Here is a 23,631-nt window from a genome sequence, read left to right as displayed (position 1 = left end):
AGAGGCAATCAGGAGATCCTTTACCTGGAAAAAAAAGTAACCCTCAGCACAAAATTAGGTTTTAAAAATATATCCTTGACTCTAATGTGCAGACTTCCATAAAAAAAAGGAAGTACATATGTTACCGATGCCTCACATGCTCCCTCATCATTTCATCCTGTCTAAATCATAACAGTCTACATCTGCCATGTAGAGATTTTGGGTGGAGTCCTACCAACTACCAATTAAAGCAAACCTGAGATACATGGAAATTCAGCAAATAGCCTCATCCCACTTCAGTAATCTACTTTCCCAGCTCACCATTCCCCTAATCCTGCTCTGAATCCCAACCTCTGCCAGATTACATCTCCAACTGCAGCCACCAGAAGTCAATTAAAGTTATATTCACGTTGAAATCATTGTCACTTTCTTTCACAAGCAGTCCAACTTTAAAGAGAGTTCCAGCTTTGAAACAGGCATGGTAAACGAGGAGGAAGAAATTAAGGCCTTCAACAGGATGTAGACAGGATGGCAGGGTGTGTAGTCAAGATACAAATAGTGTCTGATACAGAGAAGTGCATCATAGACTTTATGACACAATTCTAACAAGTGTGCAGGAATTTGGGACTGCAAGTATGTTGATCTTTGAAGGTGGCAGGACACAGAAAGACAGTGGTCACTAAACCCTATGGGATGTGTTCTGGTTATTGCTTTAGAAAAGATGTTGAAATCCTGAAAGGGAGTAGAAGCAATTTACTGATTATAAAATCCTGGTAGTTCAACTAAGCCCAGGTATAGTGACACAAAAAAAATTGAATAGCAGTGTTAAGAAAAGTGCTTGCACAGAAAGTAGTTTTACACAGTTTGTTTTAAGATTGATGTCAAATATGTAATTTTGAATTGACAGAAGATTTTTCAAAATACTTTGGCTATTTAACTTTTGTCATGATTATGCTTTCTTTTAAGTGTTTATGACTCAATTCATTTGCGTTTCACATCATGTAGTTCAAAAGTTCACATATGTATCCCACAAATGAATATTATTTTTAAAAATGGGAAATACTTAGATATAACAATGGTGTTTATTTAATACAATAACAAGATCATAAAAAAGCATTTCACAAGCAACTGAATTATACTTTCAATTCAAAAAGATGCAAAATTAAACTTTAGGGTACAAAACTTCAGAAAATATTTTAACCTAAAACTGAGAGAAACATGCAAATAAACATACAATTCTTACAGTTAAATGCACTTACAGGCTCTCCACTCATCAGGATGTTTAAATGGAAAAGCCAATCCATTGTCAATAGCGGCAATTTTAATGGCTGGCTCTTTGCTATCTGTCCATTCAGAGTCCTATTAAGCAGAGTAGATTTTTTTGAAAGATGTTTTTTCTTTACACGGTGATTTCCTCTCAGCAATCCATTTCATTAGTTCTATTCAAGGTAATAGCTTTTAAATTAAAGAAAGTGTCTAGCTATAATATCAGGATCAACTGCACTGCCATCTCAAAAGTGCTCAGCTGGTTCATCAGATCTTCATAGCCCTCATATTTAAGAAGAATTGCTAATACAGTTATCTATATTGGGGAAGTTATGATCAAGGAGTTTTATATGAATCTATGAACTAATATTGGTAAATCTTCAGTGGAATGGAGTAAAAGAAAAACATGCAAAGTGAGTAAACCAGTTTTCATGGGTTTTCTTTACAAATTAGCACAGCAAACCCTTTAATCAAGTTTCTATGGGGACTGGAGAAATAAACGTCAAAAAATGAGCTGGACGCTCTAAACTGTGTTAGTCCTGCGAGTTGATATCATTTGAGATTTGTGAAGTTTAGCCATTACGTCAAATGGAGTGAAGACATGGATACAAGCTACTGAAATTAGCCATCTGAATATAATACATGCAATTCAAAGCTTAATATGGAGTTAAAATATATATGTCATACTTCAATTCCTACCTGAACTAAGATAAAAGATGCCATCACTCCTTTATTTGGAAATTTTTGCTTGATAAAGCACTTGCTCACCACATTTATTAAATTCAAGGTACATTATAAATGCAGGTTTTTACGATTGTACTATATTATGCTATGACATTGACAATTTGTTCATATTTGTCTCAACAAGCAAGATTAACTTAGCAGATATGCAATTCAAAGAGCCAAAATTTTATGTACAACCACTATAAAATTAACTGAAAAGAGTCCCACTATATAGATGCTCACAAGTTGTAAATTTTAAAATTATTTGTAACTGTAGATAGCGAACAGGATGGTTTTGTTTTCTCAACAAACTTCTATTGAAGTCAAGCGGTTGAAGATGATTAAGAATCAACTTATTATGCTTTATGGTGGCATCATTTAGACTTACTGAACAGAATGCTACAACGATGATGATTAACTGTGCAGATTAGATACAATGGTAGCCATTCCCACTCATCTTTCCAAACCTCATCTCCATTCCACGGAACTCCCACGTCTTGCCTGTTTGAGAATTAGAATCTTGGAACCACTCGGTGTCCCCAGTGTGAGCCGGTGCTACTCCAGGCCCTTCTCGGACTAAAAAGTGACAAGTGAATCTGAATGGCCAGTAGTTCAGATGCTGAGATTGCACTCAAAGAAAGGCAGGAGGAGCGTTGATTTCAGTGAATTAACATTTCATAGAGCACTAATTTCACTGAAAAACTGCTGTGATTGGCTAAAATATGCACCCACTAATTGTTCAAATAGTCTGGCAGAAAGTCTCACTATCCTCTGAAAAACTTGCCTGTACAATACAAAACATTTCACAAGCTTATTCCCGAATGCTTTTGGAAAAGCAAATTTTAGAATTAAATGCAGTCCATTTTTTTCCAAAACATTCTGTATTGAAAATGCGTTTGCTTTTGTTTCATCGACAAATTATGTTTCATCCACAAACATTACCATCAAGTTGGATTAAATATATAGGGAGGTGGATAATTACCCATTCTTCTACTAATTTAGTTTTGTTACAAATGAAATCTCTGCATTTATCAAAGATTTGCGACACCTACCTTATCAGAAAGTTCACTTATGGTTTCTGGCTTTTCATATTTCATTAGCCAGTTATCATTTCCTCTATCTGTCGGATAATTGAAATGAAGAGAAGTCAAAGAGAAGTCTGGAACTGAATTCTTAACAAAATGTTAATCTTCTGCACAAATCTTAAACTTCATTTTGGAAATTATATGCTAGCTGTCACTGTGAATTCATTATTATTTATATGGAAGATTCTAGACTACGTCACTCAGTTTTCCAATTACGTTTTCTTGTGCTGCAAGATTCATTGATATTATTTTCAACTCTTTGTATATAAAGCAGGCTTAGTGAATCTGTTGCTTTGCACCAATAATTAACTAACATATTGGGAGAGGGGAAAAATGGGCAGAGATTTTTAAAAAAATATTCTAATTCTCTACCTCTATGATAAATACATTCTAATTGGACAGCAAAACAAATTAAACAAAAATTCAAAGGCAAGACATTTTTCAGAACTAATAGACCTATCCAAACAAAGTTTACAATTCAACTTTAAAAGGAAATTTCATATTTACCTGTGTTCCTGATTATGTAATCTAAGATCACCAATCTCTCAAACCGAGACTGAAACTGCTTACGAGTGTTTTCTGGTAATGGGTCTGTTTCAAATTTCCGAAGCCAATAGTCTGCTTCCTTGTAGTTTTCTACAAACAGTTGAAAGGAACCAACCTACCGAAATAGGAAAGAGGCTGAGATCTGAATTTTTGTTTTGTTTGAGTTTTTTAATGTGTCAGTCTACACAGTAAAAAAAACATGGTTGTTCCACACAGGACAACAGGATTATTCAGCAAATTCCTGCAGGGGCTCAATGGTATATTAATGAACCTTATACATTAATAAGATGCACATAGCCATAAAAATTGTGTTAAAACTTAAATATCTATTGAAGTCCAACCTAACTAAACAAAATATAGGAATAAATGCTTTAGAAAATTACTACTTCAGATCAAATACTGTGTTTTAAAAATTTTTAATCTGTATCTTAAGGGCATTGTTACTTCTTGATCCAACTTTAGTAGATTAACAGTGGAGATATGCTGGCTCTGTTTGCTCCATGCTCAAGGCAGTTATGCATAACTATTTGATTGTGATAATATTAATTCTTGCATTGTTCAGTACTTGAAAAACTTTGTCATAGTGTGCACACATGGGAGAATTCTGGCACATCAACTATCAAAAATTAGTCGTGACAGCACAAAACTTAATAGAAGGCTATATAATAGGCCACAAATTTTTCTTTTTTAAAATTTTATATTACCATATTGGTAGTTGGTTATATTCAAAGATAAAACTGGGTGGAACTATCAAGAATTAGCAATTACTTACAAAAGGTTAAGATTTATACCTTTGGAGGCAGCCCAATCCTATGGAATCTCCGACCAACTTTCGGTACTTTTTCGAGTGCATATTTCTTTCCTCTGGATTTTGCACGATCTATTGTACTATAGTTGAATGTTTCACTTGCAAGCCAGACAACCTATGTTTGAGAAAATATATAAAATAGGTTTATTGCTAGAATACATTTTGAGAAATGAATCAACTGTGAACTTAATTCTGTATTCACTTCTTGGGATTAAAAAAATCTTTAATAGCAGGGTTACTGCGCACATTCCATCTCAACAATTGAATAACATTTGCAGGTGGTACTAGTGTTTTGACAAGAAAATGCATGCACTATATGGCTTGACAATAGAGCCATCTTCTGGCAGTAAATAAATAACTTACATTAATATAGCAGCTACTACTAAAATGGGTTTGGAACTAAGACAGGTGGATTAGGAATGGGGTAAAATCAAAGCCTTAGTGAAAAGGGGTTTTGAGAAGGCTTAAGTGGAAATACAGAAGAGATTACAGAGGGCCTAATAAAATTATACAAAGACATTTTTGTGCAAATTTGTATTAAAACCAAGTCCAAGATTGTTTGTGCAGCATGGAAGGTGGTCATCCCAGTTAATGGACTTCTTGAAACTTGCCCTACTTAAGATCAAAGATTAGTGCTACCAGCAAAAAGAAGCAAGGAGGTCAGTGGTCATCTCCTGTAATCTTGGTATCAAACATAAATTACATTCAAATACATAATCAGGAAGGCAATTTGTATACAATCTAGAAGCACATGACCTACAAAATATATGTATTTGTGCCAATGATTTAACATATTTTACCAATTAAAATTAACCTGCTTGATATGTTTATGTTTTTCTTGAAATAAAGAATGGTATTTGACCAATAAATGATGTGTTCAAACTTCACACCAAACTAATGTCACACTGCGTTATTTAAACTACATCAATTCCCAATGCTAGGTAGTATAGATGGAGGTATGCAGTTATCTTATGTATCTAAAACAAACTTTTTATATGCAAATGCAAGAAACATTTGTACCTGTGTGGAGGTTAATGTTTCCTTAGAACAACAATTCTTTAAAACGGAAAGAACGTCTGCAAAAAACCTGGAATGCCCATATAAATAAGAATTATAGGAGTGAAATACTTTAAAGATCTTACATTAGCAATACCAGTCTCACGAAGTTACAAAAATCTCTTTACCCAAGTACTGTTACTTTCCTATAGAGGTGTAACAATATAGCATGAAAGGTAACAGAAAGAAAAAACCCAGCAAAGAATGAATAATTGTATGTAATACTGCTCTGTTCTATATATTGGCTGTTAGGAAGATTCCTAAGGAACGAAGCAGCTTCTCGAAGATGCAATGATGTAAATTTTTGTATTTCAGCGATATTGATAAAATCTACAGTAAGATACCTTTGTTTTTGGTACAATTCCAAGGCCCAGTTTTTCATCTACAAGGTAAGCACCAGCTTCTGACAAGTAACCTTGATTAGGTATGAGGCATCCACGTCCAAAACAGCAAGGACAGCATATCTTGTGGAAAAATTTGGTCCATTTTGGATTTAACTGCCCATAGGGTTCTTCTGTTTTTGGTTTGAACACACCAATTATTTTCTGGAAAACAAAAGTGTGATGAAAATATCTTCATTTCAAAGATCACCATATGGTAAGAAGCTGAAATTTTGCATCCAATATTTAAATCAAATGCAGGAATAACTATAAAATGTATAAAAAAAGGAAAAAATAAAAGCATTGTGGGTTCTATAAATTGACTAAGTGCAGCTTTTTAAATCGCTTATTTTCCTATAAAAGAAATAAGCGAAACTGCATATTACAAACATGGGTGTAAACTGTGTTCTTAGCACACTGATGCAACGTAATTTGTAATAATAGACGAATTATAGTGACTAGATCAGTGTTAGGGTGTCAACGGTACCAAGTGCAGATTTGCAAAGAAACAAGTTGGTAGCTAACAACTTGAAATTAAAATGAAATCATACTGCAAAGCAGGCAATAGATGGGAGAGAGCCGGTCTATCCTGAAAACTGGGTTATAAATACCAAAATGTCAACTAAAAATAAAAAGACTCAGACGTGTCATCCCACACACAGGAGACCTGCAACTACACATAGAAATTTCTATCATTTTCCCCCCCCATGATAAAATTTTGAGATAGAATTTCCTTTAAGGTGTGACTAACGGTATCAATCATGGTCCAAGAAATCAGTTGCTATGAAATAGAGTACTCACTTGTTGTGAAATAAAAAAATTCCACTGTGCACTTCAATATCTATGGAACGATGATCAAACATTAGCATTTAGGTAATTAATCGGACACCAGATTGCCACTGCCTGCACAAGCATTAAATGTTAAAATAATTAACTTGCTGTCTAAGTTGCCCTGTTCCTGCACAAACCTGCATACAATGGTTTTCTATCACACACTTCAAGGACATTTTTTTCCTTTATTTTTTCATGGGATGAGGGCATTGCTGACCAGACAGCATGTATTGTCCATCCCTAATCACCCAGAGGGCAATTTAGAATCAACCACATTGCTGTGGGTTGAGAGTCACATGTAGGCCAGACCAGGTAAGGATGGCAGTTTCTTTCCCTGATGGGCATTAGTGAACCAGATGGGTTTTTCTGACAACTGACAATGGTTCGTGATCATCATTAGATTCTTAATTCCAGGTATTTTACTGAATTCAGATTCCACCGTCTGCCATGAATTTGAACCAGTGTCCCCAGAACATTATCTGGGGCTCTGGATTAACAGTCCAGTGATAAACTACTAGGTCGTTGCTTCCCCCTAGTATTATGAAATTACAATAAGCTAAGAAATTATATTAATCAAACAAAACAGTAATATAAATCTTGTTCACAAGACCGCACTATGGTTACTTCCATGCCAGGAAGCTGGTCTTCTGAGATGTCACTAGAGTGGTAGAGATATGATGGTTCTAGCCTCTTATTACATAAGGCCTCTATAATTACGCTGCATGTCAGTGACTTGAACTTTGGGTCAGCTGTACATAGCAGTAGATCAGTGGTTCAAATACCATATTTTGAGAACCACGATGTGAAACATATCAAAGAAATGTTGAAGCTCGTCCAGCCATTTGTAAGCAATTTAAAAAGAAAAGTGTCTTGAATCCTAATTAAACTCAAGCACCCACACCAGCAATGAAAATTTATAAATATGGTACTGCATTCCATCACATTACTATCTTATTTCTCCATTTTAATGTCATTTTTCCCTATTTTTTGTACATTACCTTTCATTTGCTGGTTCAGATTCTGTACCTTCAATTTGATTGGTTAAGATGAAATGCTATTGTTTGCCTTTCTAAAAAAAAAGTTCCCAGATCACCTGGAAAGAATGCTATGCTGTTTCAGCATGTGAGCAAAACCTGTGGGTAATGTCAGTGTAACAACAATAAGTGCCTTTCCACTACTGCCATCCATATGTGGATATACCCATTTTCTTGGATCTTAGCTTCCACAACCCTTCCGTGGTACAGAATTCCACAGCATCACTACCAACTGAGTGAAGAAGATTTTCCTCAGTCTGAAATGATTTCCCTCATATCCTGGTGTCATCTCGGGTTCTAGGCTCCCCACCCAAGGAGATGTCTATCTCTAAATCCTCAGAGCAGTATTTCATTTTTTGATCAAGCATTTTTCAGTATAGCGTTCAGTTCAACAGCTGCAGATCATATCCTCTCCTGATTTTGCTTTAGAAAGGCAACTGTTACCATTTATTCTACCTCTAGAAACTTGTTTTTTTGAATTGTTTTCCACTATCATCACCTTCTGGCTTGCACCATCATCCCTTTTTCACCATTTTAACTGCCTTCTAGCCAATCTCAGACTTCTCCTGGGCCCCATTACCTACCGTGAACACCTGAAAACCAATGATATCTGACTTTCTGGGTGGACGATTCTAGACGGTAGAATTTAAATTCTAACACAAATCTTCAACTAAGAATCTATTGACCATCATGAAACAATTGTTGATTGTTGTAAAAACCCATTTGGTTCAATAAGGTCCTTCAGGGAAGCAAATGCCATGCTTCCCTGGTCTAGCCTACACACAGCTCCAGACCCTCCGCAGTGTGGCTGGCTCTTAACTACACACCAAAATGGCCTAGCAGGGCACCACAACAACCACTGCAAAGCAAGCTTCACGTGGTCAGGAAGGAGAAATCACATCCATTGGGAGAGACAGCTGTGGTGGGCATATATTCCAAGAATTTGGAGGCAGCATAGGAATTCAGTACAGAGGGGAAAAGTTGCTTTTTACTTACTTTTGTTGGCTCGTAGTTTGCAAAATTTCTTTTAACAGGATTAAATTAAAGCCAAGGATCAGGATCCAGAAGAAGAGTGACCATGCAGTTAAGTTCATGGTTGGTGTTAGCTACTAATTTGACTATAATAGATTACTTTCAGGTTGAAGATAAATAAGGTAAAATAGTTAGTTACGAATTAAATATCCAGTACAAATCATTTAAAACTCAGATTAAGAATTAAGTAATTAAAACAGAGATGCTGGGCCAGGCAATGTGATGGAACTGCATAGTTTGGGAACTGGTGGATCCTATTGTGATTTATAATGATCACATCTGTTAGAAAATGTTGGTTGCTTGACAAACTCTGACTCAGGATTGATGAGCTGGAATCTGAACTTCAAACCAGCAACACATCAGGGAGATCGAGAGCTACCTCAATGTGTTTCAGGAGGCAGTCACACCTCAGATTAACTATCTGCAATTCAGTCAGCAGGCAGGGACAAGAAAATGTGGCTATAAGTGAGGCAGGTAGAGATCCAGGAGGCAGTGCTGAAAGAAGCTCAGCCCTTGAGCTTGTCTAAGAGGTTTGAGATTCTTGCTCCCTGTTAGGTGAAGTGAAGGTTTTAGGGAGGATGAGAAAACTAACTGTAGTACAGGGAGGCATTCAAGAATGATGGTGGTGGTGAAGAATGGAGGTGGGGGAATTGAAATGTCATTGTAACTGGAGATGGTGTATTCAGGGGAATAGACAATGTTCAGTGGCCAGGATCAAGAATCCCAAAAGGTAGTGTTACCTGCCTGGTACCCTGAATCTGGACTGCAGAGGAACTTGCAGTGGGAGGGGAAAGGTCCAGTTGTCATGGTCCATGTACATACTAAAGATATAGGTAGAAAGAGGAAAGATATTCTGCTGAGCAGCAAGGGCTAAACTTAAAGGCAGAATCAGAAAGGTAATAATCCTTAAATTACTACTTAAGCGACAAACAAACGACATAAGGTCTACAAGATCAAAGAGATAAACGTGCGGCTCCAAGTTTGTTGTGGGACAAATGGGTTTGAATTCATGCGAAATTGGCACCATAACAGGGGAAAGAGAGAATGGTTCCAATGGGAAGAGTTCTACCTGAATCACAGGACCACAATCATGGGTCCAAAGACGTGGCACATTGCACCAGTAGGGCTGTATTCAAGGTTTTAAACTAAATAGTGGAGGGGGTGATTTTTTGGGGGTGGAGTTGGAGTGGAGGAGGCAGTTGGGGGGGAAAAATGGGAGGGATATAGGTGGTTCAGTGCATGGAAATTATGGAATAAGTTGAGGGAGGAGTGGGATGTTCAGCAGAGGTTACAGTTTCCAGAACAACCCGATGGAGCATGGAAAGACTCAGGAATATAACTTCAGGCACAGCAGATGTGGGAACAACTGCATGAAAGGGGGCTAGTCAACGCGGTACTGTGAGGGTGTTGTATTTAAATGCACACGATATACAAAACAATGTAGATGCACTTGTAGTACAGATTGAAGTTGGCACCACAGAGGCATGGCTGCAAGAAGATCAGGGTTGGGAAGTAAATATCTAAAGGTGCACATCCTATCAACAGGACAGACAGATGGGCAGAAGGGCAACAGTTACCTTCCTAGGAAGAAAGTTAAAACACAAAGGTGGATAAATTCCCAGGACCTGATCAGGTGTACCATAGAACTCTGTGGGAAGCTAGGGAAGTGATTGCTGGGCCCCTTGCTTAGATTAGTGCACCATCGATAGCCACAGGTGAGATGCTACAAGACTGGAGGTTGGCTAACATGATGCCACTATTTAAGAAAGGTGTTGAGAAAGCCAGGGAACTGCAGACTGGTGACGTTGATATCCGCGGCAGGCAAGCTGTTAGATGGAATGCTGAGGGACAGGATTTACATGTGTCTGGAAGGCAAGGACTGATTAAAGATAGTCAACATGATTTCCCCGCATTGTTACTACTTCAAGTTAGTGAGACACTAAGAGGATTGATGAGGGCAGAGCAGTGGACACGATCTACACAGACTTAAATAAGATGTAAGAGAAGGTTACTCATGGAAGACCGGTTAGCAAGGTTAGGTCACGTCACGTGGAATATAGGGAGAACTAGCCTTTTGGATACAGAGCTGGCTCAAAGATGGTGACGTGGAGGGTTGCTTTTCAGACTGGAGGCCATTGCCCAGTGGTGTGCCAAAAGGATCGGTGCTGGTTCTACTGCTTTACGTCATTTACACAAATGATTTGGATATGAACATAGGAGGTACGGTTGATAAGTTTTCAGAATACAACAAAATTGGAGGTGCAGTGGACTTCAAAGTTGGTTACCTCAGAGCACAATGGGACCTTGATCAGATGGGAGTTTAATTTAGATAAATGTGAATTGCTGCATTTTGGAAAGGCAAATCTGGACATAAATTACACACTTAAATGGTAAGGTTCTGGTGAGTATTGCTGAACAAAATCTTGGAGTGCAGGTTCATAGTTCCTTGAAAGTGGAGTCGCAGGTTGACAAGCTAATGAAGGAGGCATTTGGTATTCTTGTCTTGATTGGTCAGCATATTGGCTATAGGAGATGGGAGGTCATGTTGCAGCCATACAGGACACTGGTTAGGCCATTTTTGGAATATGGCATACAATTCTGGTCTCCATGCTATAAGAAGGATGTTATGAAATTGAAATGGTTCAAAAAAGATTTAAGGATGTCGCCAGGGTTGAAGGGTTTGAACTATACGGAGAAGCTGAATAGGCTGGGTCAATTTTCCCTGGAGCATTGGAGGCTGAGGGGTGACGTTTTAAGAAGTATATAAAATTAGGAGGGACATGGAAACTCCAAAACTATACAGCATAGGTTTAAAGTGAGGGGGAAGCATATAAAAAGGGACCGTAATGGGTAACTTTTTCATGCACAGGTTAGTATGTGTATAGAATAAGGTGCCAGAGGATGCAGTGGAGGCTGCTTTAATTACAAAATTTAAATGGCATGCATTTTGGTTTATAAATAGGAAGGCTTTAAGAGGAATATAAATCAAATGCAGGCAAATAGAATTAGATTATTTTATAACATCTGGTTGACATGGCTGAGTTGAACCAAAGGGTCTGTTTCCATGCTGCATAGATCGGTGACTTTATGACTGCTGTCCTAAATCTCAGAGCCAAGCTTACAGGAGACAGAGGTGCCTCTGTTCTGAAGAAGTGCCACTGGGCCCGAAACCAGACTTTTAAAAAAAAAGAGAGGATAATAGGCGCCTGGAGGTGATAGAAGCAGATGCAATAGCAATGTTTAAGAGGCATTCAGGCAGACATGAACAGACAGGGAAGAAAGGGATATGGATCTTGTGCAGGCAATTTGGATTAGTTTAGGACAGCAACATGCTCATACAGGCCAATGGGCATGTCCCTGTGTTGTACTGTTCTATGTTTTAAATTGGAGCTGATCAAAGTTCTTTACAAACAAATATATGAAGAAGGAAAAGAAGGCCTTTCAGCCCTTCGAACATGTTCCACCATTTAACTGGATCATGAATGATTGGATTTTAATGTCCAGTGCACATTCCTGTCTATCACTGATAACACTTCAGCACCTTGAATACAAAGAATCTAACGAACTTTGCCTTAAATATATTCAAAAGACTCCGCTTTCACTGCTTCAGTACTACTTCAGGACAGAATCTAGTCTTGAGGAAATGAAATTTAATTTCCCTGGAAACTGATGGGATTCTTACATTACAACAGTTTTTTTTCTCTCTTAGTTTGGAAACTTCCAATTTCAGAACTGCTTTACTGCTAGATAATTCCTCCAGAGTCAAGTTAGATGAGTCATCCAATCTTGTTTTACCCACTCTAACTCTATCTTTCAATCCAGGTCTAGTTGTCTATACCTAACAACAGCATCTTGGTGCTTATAATGGCTCTCCTTCTCAAATACTGGGAGACTAACTCTGGTTGTGAGTTTTCAGAATACCTTAAGCTCTTGTTTCAAAACCCATCTCCAAAGCAATGTGAATCACATGGGCCTTATATTCAGGTAGAAATGTCCCATGCTATCCTAAATCTATCACTTCTCTGAAGTAAAAGGTAAATCTACAACTATTGTAAAGAGTCTCAACCTACCTTGTGTGTATACTAGCTGTTGTTATTGTCTTCCACTGTTGACAACTTACACATTCTTCCTATCAGAACAAACTTGCTGTCAAGCAACTTCAGAAAAGGTTACACATTCCCTTATGTATTACCTTAAAGGCACCATCCCAAAACATGAGGTTTTCAAACTCAGTTATACAGTATTATATTAATATCGACTCTAAACTTTGTTTCACTTTAACATCATATACAAAGATAATATTAAATAGATATAGCAACACTTATCTTTCATGCCATTTTCCACAGACTTCCTGTATTGTAGTGTACAATCTGCACATGACATTTTTTCCATTGCTTCCACTCCTCAGTCTTGAAAAGGCCCCTTCTACCCCCATCCCTGACCACTGCCACCACTTCCCATCCCAAAACTCCTTTCTTCCTTTTCAAGTTTCTGTTAATTCTGACTGAGAATTTCCAGACCCTCCTGCTCTTCGCTTATCTCAGCCTTGTCAGAACTTCACTCCCATGGAACCTTGCTTGCACCTTATTCAATCCTCAGTATCTCTGGCTCCCATTCCCACTTACATCCAGCTCTCCGATGAAGGGTCTAGGCCTGAAACGTCAGCTTTTGTGCTCCTGGGATGCTGCTTGGCCTGCTGTGTTCATCCAGCTTCACACTTTATTATCTTGGATTCTCCAGCATTTGCAGTTCCCATTATTACTGCTCTTCAACTGCTTTGCTCCCGGCTGTTCTGAACTCAAATTGCAGTCGAGCCCCATCTAGTGGCAGAGTTTGGTTGCCGCAGGTTGTCCTGGCACTTCATGCCACATCCAGTGAAAGATGTCTATGCAACTGAGTCAATCTAAAAAATGCTGTAAGGTGGGCAATTCTTAAGTATTTTACAGCTTATTGCACTGCATTGCATTTATTTTATATTTAGTGACATTTTATTTTGCAAGTTAATTTGGCTAGGAATTCACAATATTGCACATTATAATGCATTATTTCAACTTGTGCATTTGTTTCCCTAGGATGAGATGTTGGAAAGAACCTAACTCTGGTTTTAATATTGATTTCCATGAGAACCTTAAAGTTGTCATTTTCAAGAACAAAGTCACAACATTAAGTGAGGACTTGCTTTATCAATATGCACTTCATAAAACTCAAAATATTTGAGAATTTCTATGGAGGAATTTAAGGAGATAGCTCAAACTGCCAGATGATTTGACAGATTCAAAATAGAATACCATTCAATTTCATCCTTTACTGAAGTTCCATTTTCCCTTTCTTGGTTTCTCTCACTAATAAAAAGTTCATTTACATAAGATTCTGTAATTCGTGGAGGTAATAAATGGGCTTAAGAAAATTTTTCAAATCAAGTAATTTTTTAAAGTAATTAATTTCTATTACATTTAAAGGAATTTTGTAATTTTTGAATTTTGAAGAAAAACACAAGTACTTGGATGGCACAAACAACATTATAATATGCCATTTAGAATTCACTTGAAATATCCATCGGCAAGGTAGAAAATTGCCTAGATATTTCCTGTCCACGAAAAGCAAATATATCCGACAAACATTTCTGAAAATGCAAGTGCCAGTTACCAATCCAATTAGATAGTCATACCATGAAAGGAATACAGCATGTTAGGGAAGAGTTTGGTGATTCCATCAGAGAAATGCAGAGGTTTTTTTGGGGATCCCCAACTGCTCATTTAGTAACACAGCAGAAAGGTTATAGCTATAATCAGCTCCATCCCGAAAAGATCAATTAAGTCACAGATATTTGATTTCCCGCTGCTGAAACTAGGGCAATGTTACTAAAAGGAGCATCAAATGTCTTCAGGGCAGGGATTGATAATTTCTTGATGTCACAAGGAATTAAGGGCTACTGGAAGAGTGCGGGTAAGTGGAGTTGAAATGCCCATCAGCCATGATTAACTGGTGGAGTGGACTTGATGGGCCGAATGGCCTTACTTCCACTGTTATGTCTTATGGTCTTATGGAAAGGACAGGATAAGTTGAACGTAGTTCGTTTCATAACCAATACTGCAGAATTAACTTGTAGTTAGTTAAAAATGTCAGTTGCCATATATTCTACAAGTTTTGAAGGGTCTAGAAAATTCAGGCCGTGAGGAAAATTATAGAAAGAGGCAATGCAAAGGAAGACCATTTACTGAGACATATTTGACTCCATAACTGATGTCTCAGATTCATTATAAAACATGGAGAAAATTTGAGAATTGCACTGCAGGATAAATTTCATCCTTATTTATTCATTTAGTTTTCTTAAAACAAAAACGAGGTAGTATAAAAAATTTTAGTGGGACTTACATACAAAAGGGACAGCAATTTGACATTCATAACAGAGTACATAAAACGATATGATAGAATACCGATCATATCATTTTTATCAACCATAGCAACCTTTGTAATGGTAGCTTAATGACACAGCCAAAAATATTGAATACTCAAGACTAAGTGAAGTAAATCAAAAAGGCAAAAAACCTCCCATTTCTCACTATTTGGGTTGATGAATTTTAAAATTTAGCAAATAAAATAGCCATATATTACAAAACATATGGGAGAGGCAGGTAAGAGAAGAAAAAAAGAGACACGATGTTTTCCCTCTTTTTGTTACACAGTAACAGTCTAAACTGCTTCCAGTATTACTTCGTTAGAAAAACATAACTCAACAAGTGCACGTTTTCCTAATTCCCACAGCAAATCCCTTACAGCACAATGTTTTGTACCAATAAGTGCTATAAATCTAACCAGAAGTAGATTGAACACATTACAGTGTGTTTCAAGCACACACATCACAAGTGACTCACCACACAGTAAAATAAATCCAGTATAGTACATGAAGTACTCTAGGCTCATGAAATCGATTTTTAAACATGACCCGCTTATCAACTAGTCACCAAACCTGGTGAAAAGAGATCATGAGATTCACACTGCCCAATTAAGCCTCTACTACATTGTATTCTGCAGAATAGCACAAGATTTCACTAGGAGTATTACAAGTTTATGCTGGGTTCAAAACAGTTTAAAAGTTCAAACAGCCTGGCTATGACATTTCTAAATTAGGGTAAAAATAATTAATGTACAATCGTACATATACACAATTTTAGCCTGGGCAATTTGATTAAATACCTCACTCAGACGAGTCAATTTTCTAACAATATTGAGAAAGACAGATTGGAATTTCAAATTTAGGACAATGCTTAGTTTCTTTTTCAAAGCATTTATCATAACCTAATGACAGGACGAATCACTTTTCAACAGCAGGAAACAGTTTATGGAACATGCAGAATAATGTCGTCAAGTCAGTTATTCAGAATAATTCAACTTGCTATTTTTATTGAATACAACTCTCACACTTTTACTGCCTTGGTGGGAATTGAATTCTAGTATATCTAAATTTACTAAAGCATTTTAAACATTTATGCTTCACAAATTTTGAAAAGATTGTTGGAAGTTTTTGAGAATCTCTAATTCTTCAGGCTGGAGATTTTATCTAATATTGCCATTGTGGTGATCCCAGCTGGTAGTAGTATTGGACAAGTAAGATCTCAGAAGAAAGCCTTGCTTGATAGATCACTTTTTAAAAATAAAGTGGTTGCAGTTTACTGTGGTGGTTCGCCACAAACATTCACACAAGGGGTTGCAAAGGTTCTTTTAAAAGACAAAAGGTAAGGTTATTGCATAAGAACAATATAAAAGCTATATGACAATTAGAAAGATCTTAACACAAACAATAAAGTTTAAATCTGTTTCCTAATATTATTGTAAAAACACACTCTTCCAAGTAAATTTTAACTAAGCTCATCCAGCTTCTTTTACTTGGATTATGGGGACAATTTTAGGATTTTAAGATGTGTAGACTAGGTGGATTGGCCATGCTAAATTGCCCGTGGTGTTCAGGGGTGTGTGGGTTATAGGGGGATGCTCCAAGGGACAGTGTGGGCTTGTTGGGCCGAAGGGCCCGTTTCCACACTGTAGGAAATCTAAATCTAATCTAATCCTTTGAGTCTGCTGGCAAAAAACCTTTCACACAGTTTTAATAGACTAAAAACTTTTCTAGTTCCAACAACTTTAAGATTTTTATACAAACTCTCTTGTAGTGGAAACTCTATAAACTTAAAGCACTTTGGCTCTGGTGATTGATTCACTTGAACTACAACCTGGATTCAAGGCAAAATGGAATGCTTGAGCCAAAATTGACAGAGAGGGGGCATAGGTAGTTGTTTCTGGGACTGGAATACTGTTTCCAGCAGGCTTTTTCAGAGCTCAGTGCTGGACTGTTTGTGGTAAACCCTAAATGACTTAAACGTAGAATGGGATATGATCAAGAACTCTGTAACTGACAGGTTAGTTGCCACTGGCCTAGAGCTGGAAAATGAGATCAGAGTAGTCAGATCTTCGGCTGCTTTCTGTACTGTAAGCATCCGTGCCTTCTTTTATGAACTCAAAACTAAACTAAATGACTCTAGTCTGTTGTAAGTACAGCAATATGTACGTCCTGTCTTTCATACTACAAGGGTTCTCCCAGGCACTTGATGGTATTTGCATGCTTTCTTGGAACTGATACACCTTGATCAGTTCCAAATGACTCTGATCTTTTTTAAAAGGAGATACCTTCACAGATCTGACCCATGCCCGTCCGCCTGTTTTGTAATACAATTCCTAAATTATATAAAACACGAATACACTTTGACCTGCCAAAAGAATCAATTCTGCTGCTGATGCACTTTTTTTCTCCCACATTTACAGACTTCAAGTCAAAAGTGCAGTGCAAGAGTTTCCAGTTGCTTGGATGAGTGAATCTGATTCAACACATGAAGCTTGATCCAATCTTGGACAATCAATTTGTTTATTCAGCATCACTGGAATTAGTGGCTGTGGCTATGTATTGCATATTATCTTAAAGGTACAATGCAATCTCACAAAGACCTCCCTTGATGCAATCCAATGAGGTTGGGTTTTGACAACATCTATCTCTCACCATACTCTGTCCCACTCTTGCCTCCTATCACAAAATAAAATCAGCTTTTCAAGATGTATGATAATTGTCACCTCTATGTTCCCATGCACGTTGAAGGCCTGAACGCCTATTGTTGCTCCGTTTACATTACTAAATCAGTACTTCAGAGGAGCCGCAATGATTGAGAAGGCAGCTAGTTACAAGAAAGAAAGTGACTATATTTCTGTTTTCTCCAAGAAAATCAAGGGTTGTAGCAGAGCTCCTTTGGTTGAGGGAAATCAATCAACCAACATTTCAAATCTGCCAATCCTGTTTGGAGTACACTGTGTGGACAACGTTCAGTCTCCCACAGTATAGAAACATAGAAAATAGGAACTAGGAACAGGATTAGGCCATTCTGCGCTTTGTGACAGATCTGCCATTCAATAGGATCAGTGCCGATCATCCTCCTCAGTACCCTATTCTCAATTTTGCTCCAAACTCTGATCCCTTTATTGAGATTGACTTTTGTTTTGTCACATGTATCAAAATACAGTGAAAGGCTTGGTTGATGAGCGGTATAGGCAGATCACAGCAAGCAAAGGACATACAGATCAAACTGAAGGAGGGTCTTGGTCTGAAATGTCAGCCTTCGTGCTTCTCTGATGCTGCCTGGCCTGCCGTGTTCATTCAGCTCTACACCTTGTTATCTCAGACTTAGAGGCATACAGGTTATATTATTTGATGTCCATTCACCCCGTCTGATAACAGCCAGAAAGAAGCTGTTCCCAAACTGCTTGTACATGTGTTCAGGCTTCTGTATCTTCTGCATGATGGTAGAGGTTGTAGAACTTCATTACCAGGGTGTGTTGTGTCTTTGATGATGTTGGCCACCGTTCTGCAGCAGCAAGACATGTAAATGGAGTCTGTGGATGGAAGGTTGGCTTCTGTGGTGGTCTGGACTGTACACAACACTTGCTATAGCTTCTTACAGTCCTAGGCAGAGCAGTTACCATACCAGACCATGATGCACCTGGACAGTATGCTTTCAATGGTCCATCTGTAGAAGTTGGTGAGGAACCTTATGGACATGCCAAATTTCATGAGCCATTTGAGGAAGAAGAGGCGTTGCTGTGCCTTCTTCACTATCGGTTTATGTGGGAAGTCCAGGACAGGTCGTCGATTATCATCAATCCAAGGAACTTGATGCTCTTTACTCTCTCAACTTCAGTTCTGTTGAAGTAGATAGGGATGTGTTCTACTCCCTTCTTTCTGAAGTCGATGATCAATTTAGTTTTGCTGACCTTGAGAGACAGATTGTTTTCACTGCACCATGTCAACAAGCCCTCTATCTCCCTTTTATATTTGACTACAAGGGCTGCATCCAACTCCTCAAAAATTTAGTGTTCTATCCTTGACTATTTTCTGTGGCAGAGAATTCCACAGGCTCACTAGACTCACTGAAGAAATTTCTCCTCATTTCAGTTCTAATTGGCCAATCCATTTCCTTAAACTGTGACCCCGGCTTCGGATTCTTCAGTCAAACACATTGTTATTGTACTTACCCTATCTAGTTCTGTTAGTATTTTATCAGTTTCATGATATCTTGCATCGCTCTGAATTCTAGTGAACATATAGTCATAACCAATCCAGTCTACCTTATATGTCAGTCCTCCTTTCGAGAAAATCAGTCTAGTAAATCTTTGTTGCACTTCCTCCATAGAAGAGAGTGTCCTTTCTCAGACAAACTGCGCACGACGTTCCAGGCTGATCTCACAAGGGCCCTGTACAATTGAAGCAAGACATCCCCACTCCGGATCTGAGTTGTCCAATATTACCACCAGCTGGGACCACAACAATGGCAATATTAGATAAAATAACTAGATTGAAGAATTAAAGAGGCTCTCAAAAACTGCCAGCAATAAGGTTGGAGCAGCAGCACACAACTGTTTCACGGATTTCAAAGCATTCCAGGAAAGGAAACAGGGGAAAACACCCCATTACGACCACCAGCAGCCTCAAAACATCTTACAAAAGGAGATAATGGGAACTGCAGATGCTGGAGAATCCAAGATAATAAAGCGTGAAGCTGGATGAACACAGCAGGCCGAGCAACATCTCAGGAGCACAAAAGCTGACGTTTCGGGAAGGGTCCGAGAGTAATCATGGGCAGAATATAGTCGATAACAAAGTGTGGAGCTGGATGAACACAGCAGGCCAAGCAACATCTCAGGAGCACAAAAGCTGATGTTTCGGGCCTAGACCCTTCATCAGAGAGGGGGATGGGGTGAGGGTTCTGGAATAAATAGGCCCCATCCCCCTCTCTGATGAAGGGCCTAGGCCCGAAACGTCAGCTTTTGTGCTCCTGAGATACTGCTTGGCCTGCTGTGTTCATCCAGCTTCACACTTTATTATCTTACAAAGAAGGTAGATATCGGGGAGACGTCAGAGGTAGGTTATTTACTCAGAGAATGGCAGGGGCGTGCAATGCATTGCTGGAGAGAGAGGAGTGGAGCCGGCCTCATTAATAACCGCTTAAGTGCCCCTATCAGATAGGCATATGGATGTTAGTATAAAGCAGCGGTGGAGGTTAGATTGACCTTAGTTTCGGGTAAAAATTCGGCACAACATTGTGGGCCGAAGGGCCCGTACTGTGTTGTACAGTTCTGTAGTCTACAGTTAATGAAAGACTAAAGTATAACCAACGCGATGCAACGTACGAGCGCGCAATCGGATACAGCAATTCCTGCCGTTACATCAGTGCACTTCACTGACGGAGAATGGGCGAAGTGCTGGAGCACTGAACCCAGGTCAAACTGCAACCGAGGTAACAAAGTATGGAGATAATGGGAACTGCAGGTGCTGGAGAATCCAAGATAATAAAGTGTGAAGCCGGATGAACACAGCAGGCCAAGCAGCTCCTAATCTACAACCGAACTGTGCCAGAGTCAAAAGGTTCAAGGACACGGGACAACAGCTGGTTTACTTAAACCTCGCGAACTTTCGTTAAAAGAACTAACAACTCATAGCTCGGAGACCGGGCAGCGGCTACAGCTCGGGCACCCCGCCCCCCAAACCAGACCCAAGCGAGACCCGCACTCACCCCCTTGGGATCTTTGACGAAGTAGCTGCCGCTGGACCCCTGCGAAATCCTCTGCGGGTAAACGCCGTTCTCGATCGCCTGCTCGGCCCGCAAGACAACATCGTTGAATTCGGGGTCCTCGGGGAAGCGGTTGAGGTCGGGGCCCTGGCTGCTGGGACTCTGCGGGTGTTCACAGCAGCTGTCGCCCGGGCTCAGGCAGCTCAGGAGCGGCTCCTTCTCCGGATACAAGAGCAGCAGCGAGGAGGAAGAGCCCAGCTCCGAGTCGTCGTCTCCCTCAGCTTCTTCCCGTTCGGCACGGGGCACGAAGCGGACGGCTGCCCCCGGTTTACCCGCACGCCTGGCGAAGCGGAGGGGATGAACGGTGGCGCCGAACCCCGGGCCGGAGGCCACGTCCCCGTCGAGCACCGGCCGCTGGCCGCTCAGCGCGAGCTCGTCCATTCGATTGTGATGTGACAAGGGGGCGGGGCCACACATCCTTGCCCCCGCCTCCGCCGTCGCCGCGCAACAGGCCCGTTCACACCCACCTCCCGCGCGAGCGCGGCGACGCTTCCTCCTCGAGGGCCGTGCACGTGCCAGCCGGACAGCTGACGTGCCAATGGCTACCTTGTGTAGGAAGGAGCCCGGGAAATGCTACCTCTAACACACCAACACGGAAAAAAACATCAGCGGATGCTGAAACCAACACCGCAGTTGTTGGAGAACCTCAGCATCAAGAGGGCAGCTCAACACCATCTTATTATGGGCAACTCGGGACGGGCAATAAATGCTGGCCTGCCAAGCCCCCACATCTCACAAATAATGAAAAGGAAACTATAGTCAAAACGTAGCATAAGAAATAGAAGCTTGTGATAAGGGATGACAAACAATCTTGGGTGACCTTAATCTACACATGAACGGGGCACGTTAACTCTTGCTTTTTTTTCTGCACAGCTGTGCCAGACCCGCTGAATTCAGAATTGCAGAATGAGCCTGGATGAGGAGTTTATAGAATGCTTTTGAAGCACTTAGAATCACAGAATCCTGATAGGGCGGAAAAGCCCATTCGGCCCATCCAGTCTTCACTGACCTTCCGAAGAGCATCCCATCCCATCCGCACAACGCCACTTTTAGCATAGCCAATCATCTAACCTGCTCATCTTTGCTCTATAGATTAGATGAGAATAGATTAGATTCCCTACAGTGTGGAAACAGGCCCTTCAGCCCAATAAGTCCACAGCACCCCTTGAAGAATCCAACCCAGGCCCATTCCCCTATAACCCACTCACCCCGAACACTATGGGCAATTTAGCATGGCCAATCCACCTAGCCTGCACATCTTTGGACCGTGGGAAGAAACTGGAGCACCGGAGGAAACCCATGCAGACACGGGGAGAATGTGCAAACTCCACACAGACAATCGCCTAAGGCTGGAATTGAACCCGGGTCCCTGGCACTGTCTGACTGCAGTGCTAACCACTGAGCCACCATGCCGCCCCTGGGAGGAAACTGGAGCAGACACATAGAGAACATGCAAAATCCACACATAAAATTGCCCAAGGTTGGAATCAAACCTAGGTCCCTGATGCTATGAGACAGTTGTGCTGACCACATTGCCACTGTACAGCCCCAAGTTTTTGCGATCGTCATATGAGTGGCCAGACAGCAGGTGATAATAGACTTGGTATTATGCCACGTGACAGGATTAATTAATGACCTGAGAGTTAAATTAATCAAAGTTAGCAGCAAATACAATATGATTGAATTTTGTATCTAGTTTGAAAGGGGAGAGGATCAGGTCTCAGAATGCAAGCTGACAAGGAGCCCAGAAAGAAATTGAAGTGAGCTGCCATGCCTCTCACTTCAAAATAATCAGCAACGTTCTGGATGTTCCCAAGGCAAAGAGTCAGAGGTCTACCTGCAGTGTGATGTGACATGCTACAAAGTGAAGCAGTAATGATGAGTGATGAATCTAGACCATCTACATAGAAACGAAAAGTGTACATCTTCCAGTTGGAATAGGAAAGTGAATTTCTCGTCACGGCTGTAAAAAAGTGTTTGCCTATATGTCACCAAAGTATATTGATAAATAAGAAAGGGAATTTGAAACAATACCATAGAGCAATGCAATTAAAATCAAGGATAGATTTTCCTTTTTCGCCATGCTTTAGATAAAGAAAACTGACAAATTGAAGGCTATTTTCTAAGTTCAACAGCCATTTAGTTTTTCTAAATGAGCAGCAAAAGTTAAGGCCTGCACTGATGCTTCATATCATACTTACCATTTTCTGACAAACATTCACAAATGACAAAGCCATTAGAGAAATGATGACTGCAGCCTTTGACTCGTTATTCAAAGGCTTTAAAAACAAAGAAGAAATAATATTGCAATACAGAGCACCAATCACTTGCTACTTCCACATTAACAAGATGATTGGAATCTTTATCTGAAGACATCTTTTAGGAACTTCAGCAGGGCCTGGAGAACTGAAAATGCTTGTCATTGCATTTTCAACATGATAGTCACAGTCCAGCTGATTATTTTTGTGTGTATGGCTTTTAAGGACACCAAAACAAAAGAAGATTGTCTCAATCTTTTGCCTGTAAAGAGAGAACAAGCAGTGGGAATATTGACAATTAACTCAAAGTCACATGCTTGAGAAAATCTATCACAACTGATGGTACACCAGCTATATTTGTCACAAATGTGGACTTAGTTGCATTTTGCAGAAATGATCCTGATTTTGTTTTTGTCAATTAGTAGCAAGCATTAGTGAATAAAGTTATGAGCTTTTGTTAAATAAT

At 39.6% G+C, this 23,631-nt stretch overlaps 1 protein-coding gene across 1 annotated transcript in view; it reads right to left on the bottom strand.

Moving 5' to 3' along the window:
* The window catches only part of pi4k2b (phosphatidylinositol 4-kinase type 2 beta), a 30,439-nt gene extending 9,068 nt beyond the window's left edge, over positions 1-21,371 (bottom strand). The window contains exons 1-6 of the mRNA XM_048544337.2: positions 20,851-21,371; positions 5,808-6,008; positions 4,391-4,522; positions 3,561-3,714; positions 3,021-3,088; positions 1,239-1,338 (exon numbers count right to left, since the gene is read on the bottom strand). Of these exons, the coding sequence (XP_048400294.1) occupies positions 1,239-1,338; positions 3,021-3,088; positions 3,561-3,714; positions 4,391-4,522; positions 5,808-6,008; positions 20,851-21,324 (1,129 nt within the window). The 5' untranslated portion in view covers positions 21,325-21,371. The remainder of the gene's footprint in view (positions 1-1,238; positions 1,339-3,020; positions 3,089-3,560; positions 3,715-4,390; positions 4,523-5,807; positions 6,009-20,850) is intronic.
* Between the last annotated feature and the right edge of the window lie 2,260 nt (positions 21,372-23,631).

Source organism: Stegostoma tigrinum, chromosome 1 (assembly GCF_030684315.1).
Source record: "Stegostoma tigrinum isolate sSteTig4 chromosome 1, sSteTig4.hap1, whole genome shotgun sequence".
Taxonomy (NCBI): Eukaryota; Metazoa; Chordata; class Chondrichthyes; order Orectolobiformes; family Stegostomatidae; genus Stegostoma; species Stegostoma tigrinum.
The sequence above is the reverse complement of the archived record's forward strand: the minus strand, read 5'-3'. Positions and strand labels throughout refer to the sequence as shown.